This window comes from Octodon degus, unplaced genomic scaffold, assembly GCF_000260255.1.
Source record: "Octodon degus isolate 3935 unplaced genomic scaffold, OctDeg1.0 scaffold00091, whole genome shotgun sequence".
NCBI lineage: Eukaryota > Metazoa > Chordata > Mammalia > Rodentia > Octodontidae > Octodon > Octodon degus.
In genome coordinates, this window is record NW_004524667.1 from 11,857,425 (window position 1) to 11,864,373 (window position 6,949).

A 6,949-nucleotide genomic window follows, 5' to 3' on the forward strand; every position below is an offset into this window, starting at 1 on the left:
AACCTTATTTTTTCAGGCATGTATCTTTTCATTAACAGGAACATCAATTATGAACTTGTGCAAAAATGCAGAGAGCAGAGAAGAATCAGTCTGCCTGGAAGTGTGGAAAGTGAAGGAGCTGTTTACCAATACTAGAATCATTCTAGTGAAGTGTTCTACCAGTTGTGCTTTATGCAGACTGGAGGTTTGTTTGCAAATCTTACCAGGTATTCATTGATGGAAATTTATTTTATTCCTTCCCTGCAATGTATAATAAATTATATCTTTTGAGGGGAAGAGATTTGTAAAGATGAGGGAAGGAAATAGATTTTATTTGAAGGAGGCTGATAAAGTATACTTTGCCAATAATAAAATTTCCTGGTTTTCTTTTTAAAGAGAAAAAGAGGGGAGAGTTTGATCCTTCATTCTTGAGGGATGGAGCGAAGTCTTAAGAAGAACCATTTAAAAATCAAGCCACCAACAATACTGAACTCTGTCTTACACAATACCCCAAATTAATCTGAGATAAACTCACAGAAATGTGCGTAAAAAATCAACAAGAAGTTTCTCAGAGAAGACTTCAGAAAATATCTGTACAACTTTGGAGTGGACAAACATTCCTTAAACAAGACACAATAAGTAATGACCTTAAAAGAATAGATTAATAGATTAATATCATTACACAAAAATTTGTGCTTACTCAAAAGGACATTTACAGAATGAAAAAGTGGAGTAAAGTCTGGAGAAATGGTTGACAGTGCATGGTTATAAAAGTGTTTACATTGTAATTATCAAATATGCATTCAAATGATTAATAGTACCCTTAAAATTGACATAGAACTTTACCTGTAGATTGAGCTCTGGATAGAAATTGAGCTCTTAGGCGAAGCTCATTTGCCTCAGTTAGCTTCATAGGTACCTGGTCAACCTGGAACTACTTTAAATTCCTTGATTCAGAGTTTTTAGGCCACAAAGACAGTAAAGATTTGGACTGGAAACATTTGTCATTTAAAGGCTAGCTTGTAGTTATACACTCTCAGGGATGATTTTATTTTCTTATCACCTAGTGCCAAGATCAAGTCAGCCAAATTTTCCTGCTGTCCCCTCTGTAGGGTGGGTTTATTTCAATCCTTTTTCATGACAATGGGATACAGTCATATATAGAATTTTCAGCGAGCTTTCCTGTGTGCTTTTTCTGTTATTGTATCATTTTTCAGATTCTCTCCTTTTGTGGTAGCCCAATGATCCATTAAAACAAATAATTTTTAGTACAGAACTTGAATGATTTTATTTATAAGGGGTTTGCAAAGTATTTTTTGAGCTGCCAAAACAGAGTTGGGTCTTTGCATGTACTTTATAGTACTTTTATAGAAAGAGAAAATAAAATTGTGCTTATCAGAGGCTGGGAAGTGGGGGGAAAATTGGTAAAGAAAGGATGATTGACAAGGGCAGTGATGTGGTCGACAGGAAGAAAACCTACTATCCAGTAGCAGGTGGGTGGGACAGGACTATACCTGAAAAGAAATGACTTGTGTCTGTCTAAATGGCTAGTAGAATTTTAATTTATTGTACAAATAAAGGAGAAGTGTTTTCTGGATGGATGCACTAAGTACCTTCATCAGCTCTTAATATATTCTATGAAATATCACTTTGTATCTGATACATATGTGCAACTATTTGGTGTCCCCTTCAAAATAAAATATGTTCAGTCTGAATTTGGGCTTATTTTGAATGAACAGCTATATACTATAAGCAGAGGAATATTTAACTAGTAAGATAGAATCTACAACCATGAAAATTAATTGCAATGCATGTTTTTCCACTTTGTGTGTAGCTTTTGTGACATGACAACGAGCCAATTTGAAAATTTGGTAAGTACTAATAAACGGCATTGACTCTAGTTGAATACTAAACAACTGGTTGTAGATAATAATAACTATGACTATAAAATAAATCTAAAATGCTTGTAGAATTGAGCTGGCAAAGAAAATCAAAGATTAGTGTCTTAGATGGATTCTTCATATGTTGTTACATTTACTCATATTTACACTAGAAAAATGATCTAGGCTTTGGATCTACCATTTAGCATTTAATCATTAAAAACTGCATATTTTTTGTTCTTCCTTGAAATTATCAGTTTTCATCCATATAATTTATTTTTTGAGCTACTTACATAATTTTTTTTCTGTAATTTAGGGACGGGTCTACAGGGTGTTGAACTAGATCACTAGATTGGACTTGTAGTGATTCTCCTGTTTACAACTTCCCAAGTGCTGGGATTACAGGTGCATACCACTGTGCCCAGACTCAGTTGCCATCTCAGCATGCCCTGGGGAGAGGGACTGCATGGCAGGATAGGGGATCGAACCCCTACTCCTGCAACTGCTTGAAGATGCTTCAATTTGATGAGCTATTTGGCCAGCCCTACTTACATAATTTTTCAATAAGATTTTTTTCTATAACTTGGATTTACTAATTCTAAGTCACAATGTATCTTTCTTTTATTTTGAACTATTAGAGTTTGTCCACCTACTAGCCTAAGATATTTGAGGTGATTCTGGCATTTAAAATTTTCCTTTTTAGATAGCTAATCAAAGTTTAGCTATCAAACAGAGTTTAGTTTATCAAATGGAGATTTTTTCCCCCACTAGCAAGTATATAATAGTATTAGCTCTATTATTTCAAGATTTTATGCTTAGAGGATTGAGAACTTCCAGTATATATTTTAATATGATAATGAAAGTACATTCACTTTTATCTACAGTTTGAAAAACCTCTAGCTTCTAGTGTCTGGAACACAAATACAACTTTGGTTTTGCTTTAAATATCTTTTTGGATCTTAAATCTTATGAATGTAAGAATAGCTTTCCAGTCCACAATTCTAAATGTTGAAACAAGCTAGATTCCAATGTGAATATAAAAATAGAACTAATATGCAATTTCAGTATACTGCAATAAAATTAAATGGCTATAGATGTTTAGATAAATGCTATCTTGCTATCCCAAAAACCAACTGGAGCTGGACAAAGAGCAAATGGATCATTGGAGAGCCTTAAATAGAATTCAGAGGATATGCAGAGTAACATTTTTATGACAACGATCACAAACTAACGTTAACCCTCGCTTTGCCAAATTTGTTCTGCTTTATCATCAGATAGAATTTGTTCACTTGTTGGTATTCACAGATATTTATATATTTATTTGTTTATTTATTTATTTATTTTTATTTTTCTTCTATAGAACCAGGGATTGAACTCAGGCCCTTGCACTTGCCAGGGAAGAGCTTATTCTATTGAGCTATCTGCCTGGCCCTATTCACAGATATTTAAACAACGTGGTTGAATTTTCAGTTTGCCATCAAGTTCTTGAGTTTTTTGTTGATAAATTTTTAAGCAAACATTGAGAGAACAAGTGATCTGGGGAACAATATAAAGAAAGTACACAAAATATCTTTATTGCTATTATTTCATGTTACAAAATATTAATGAGCTGGAAGAATAAAACAGGTACACTTTTAGTACATTTACACTTAAGATTTTCACATGGCAAAAAGAAAGAGAGAACAAAAAGAACAGTGATGGAAGGAGGGAGGAGAGGAAGGAATGAAGGAAGGAAAGAAGGAAGGAAGGAAGGAAGGAAGGAAAGAAAAAAGGTAGGAAGGAAGATTCTAATAAGTTTTCATGGAGGACTGACAGGACTTCTGTGAAAAATTAACATATCTGCTAAAAAGTATGTAATAAGGAAGTACTGAGTTAGAAGAGAAAACAATATGCACCTTACTCAGTATAAGTAATAAGGAGAAAAGGATGTATGTCCAGTTCTAACCTGTACTTTTATTCTTTTGTAACTTGTGCTTGCCAGTGGGAAACAATATGGCACTTTGGATGTGGACTATGTGAGGAAAACTATCGACACTGACCTTTCCCCTAAAATACAATCACCGTGTTCATTAGTGAGCCACGTCTCCACCTGGAGAGGACCACGTGGGCCAAGTTCAGACGCTGAGTGTAGAAGGCAACTACCCTATGTATACTTCTCATTTCCTACTGTGATCACCCCTCCCTTTAAAGCAGGAACCCAGTGTTAGTTGACAGGCTTTCATTTGTGGTAGTTATCTTTAAAGCAATTTCCCTAACTAACCCAACTAATTTTGTAATTTTCCTCTTTTGTATCTCTTTTTCACTTCTTTTTTTTCTAAGATCATTTAACTTGAGGTTAAAAGAAATATTTCCAATACACTACTGCCAATCAAACAAAATTATCCACTGTGATGGCAGCAGTTCTAGACCATAAAAGACTTTCCAATGTTCGAAATCAAAATATGGAGGCATGGAGATTATTTTCCATTCAGTCATTATTATCTTCCTTGGATTAAATGTTTCAATTTCACTAGATTCCTCAGATCTGTTTCTTTTCAGAGTTTTGTTCAAAAGTTGACTTTTTTATTATTATTATTTTCCCTTTCCAGAACAAACACGATTTCTATTAACCAAGGCTCTCAATTTGGCTGCTTCTGGAGGAGAAGTCTCAGTGGCTGTTTGCACCCCGTAATTTTTCAGAAGGTAGAGAAGCGATATGTGGCTTAAAGAGAGCTTTGAAAACAACAAAGAAACAAAGCTTTCATTTTCTGTGATCCACATGAACATGTCTTTGCAATCAACATATTAGTCTATTTTTTTTTTTTTTAGGAATTAAAAACAAGGAACTCTCAACTTTCCACTGAGGATATGTTCATGGGCTCACTTGATTTTAATATAACATCCCCTGTCCGCCATTCTCTACCACACTGAATGGAAAACTGGATGACTTGTGCCTTCTAATGTTTCATTTGCTCTTTGTGTTTTTTGAGGAACTATTTACTTTATTGAAGCGGTGATTGAAAAAGTGTTTCAGGGTCTAAACGTGTTGCTCTGTTTTGAAGTTTGAACATGATGCTGAGGCTTTCCCTGATCAGGGACTGAACAGATCTTATTTTAATTATTCCTCTCTCCTTTTCTCATTTGTTATTAGGCTCAGTGTCAGTGTGATCTCTCTAAGTAGTACCTCAGTTTTCTCCATAGATTATAGACAATACTCTTGTCTTCATAGTCTGCTGTTTGCCTACCAAATATGTCAAGGACATTTTTGTGGAGCCTTATGAAGCGGGACAAGGAAAGGAGGGTGACATGCAGGACAGAGAGGCCTTTAAAGAATGGTGGTGCAACCCATTGCACTTTTTCATGCTCCATACCATTACTCACCAAGCAAGTATGGCATGATATTTTGTGTTAGATTCCTAAAAGTTCCAGAACATAAATAAGGTAGAATAGCAGAATGGTATAGACTCAGAGCCAAAAAGTCTGTTGGAATCTGACTTTGAGACTTTGGGAAATAATTTATTCTTATTGTATCACAGTGGTTTAGAACAAAGTAACCCTTTAAACTCTCATGTACTCAAAGTCCAGACTATTGGAAGGTGGCTCAACATGGGGGCCCGATTGCTGAATGTGAAGTTAGGAGGTGGGCCTTGTTGGAGGGATAGGTCACTGGACACATGTCTCTCTCTGGCTTCTTTCTTTTCTGCTTCTTTATAGCTTTACTCTGCCTAAGTCTTTCCATGATGCTGTCTCTGCTTTGGAGCCTGAAACCATGATGCTAAGAGCCAAAGTAGCTATTTTCTCCATTAAGGGATAGGTGCCAGGTGTTATGGCTAAGCAGCGAGAAGGTGACCAAGATGTGCAGTTTTCTCATCTATAAATTAGTGATGAAAAGACCTTGTAAGGTTGAAATGGCTAATGAAGTTAGTATTTATGAAGAACTAAAACAGTGTCTGACTCATAGGAATTCCTTAAGAAATGTTGGCTGCTTGTCTGCTCTTTGCTCTTGTAGAAAGTAGCATCCTCCTGAACAGATCTGCCAGTTTTACAGTACAACTTAAGTAAACACTAGTTGGAAAACTGTCTCAGCATCTATTATTCTCTTCTGCCTGCTATATTTTTTAATTATAATGATTTTAATGCCATCCATAGAACATAATCTCAACTTAGAAAATGCTTGCAGTGCATGAATTCAATTATAGGTCACAGTTACATAGTGAAATATCAATTTACACACAGCAGAATACATCTTCTTTTCTTTACTTTCTTTGGTTCATGTTAATGAGATAAGGATAGTTAATATTATCACTATCTACCACTGAAATAATTTTACCAGGGCCAGCAAGATAGCTCTGAAGACTAAGCACTTGTTTAAGCAAACACAGGGACTGAGGTTTGATCCCTGCCACTACATGCCACATTGGCTCCACCTCCACATGCACTGAGCTGGGCACCACCAAGCATGGTGGCACATGCCTGTAATCCCAGTGCTGGGGAGGCTGAGAACAGGATGATCATTATGAGTCTAAGCTGCAGAGTGAGACCCTGTACCAAATACATTTTTAAAAAAGAATAATTTGACCAGACAAGGAAATTTTACATCAATAACTACCTGCCTCTGTCTTATAGGAACGTGAATTAGCCTCCCTTATTTCAATCTAAATTAATGATAAAATGATTAAAGTATTTAAAGGACAGAGGCTGTTCTTTGCAGTTCATGCCAAAGAATTTTAAATGGTTGGACAAAAGATGAGAATTGAAACACTCTTCTTTCATTTTACTACATTTTCCTTTCTAGGTTTTAATCTTACAATTAAGGGCCATGTGAATGTTTACCACACATTTTCTAGGTATCATCACCATTCTGCCTGCTGTTGTGCTCTGAAGTTTTTTGAATAAATAATTTTTCATCAGTTAATACTAAATTTCAGTAGCATCTCATTGAAGAGACATTCTCTGGCCACACTTTCTAAAGTCCCTGGGGCCTAGTTTCTATCTTTGAATTTATTTTTTCTTCAAAGTATAATTTATTTACATTATAACCCTGTGATAGTTAGTTTTCTGTTTCTTCCAATAGATAATAAATTTAATGACAGTTGAGACTCTAACAGACT

The 6,949-nt window shown here is 35.3% G+C and overlaps 1 protein-coding gene across 1 annotated transcript in view; it reads left to right on the top strand.

The window, feature by feature from the left end:
• The first annotated feature begins 1,414 nt into the window (after window positions 1-1,414).
• The window catches only part of LOC101564080 (protein ECT2), a 47,915-nt gene continuing 42,380 nt past the window's right edge, over window positions 1,415-6,949 (top strand). Inside the window, exon 1 of the mRNA XM_004637579.2 lies at window positions 1,415-1,472. Within this exon, the coding sequence (XP_004637636.1) occupies window positions 1,415-1,472 (58 nt within the window). The remainder of the gene's footprint in view (window positions 1,473-6,949) is intronic.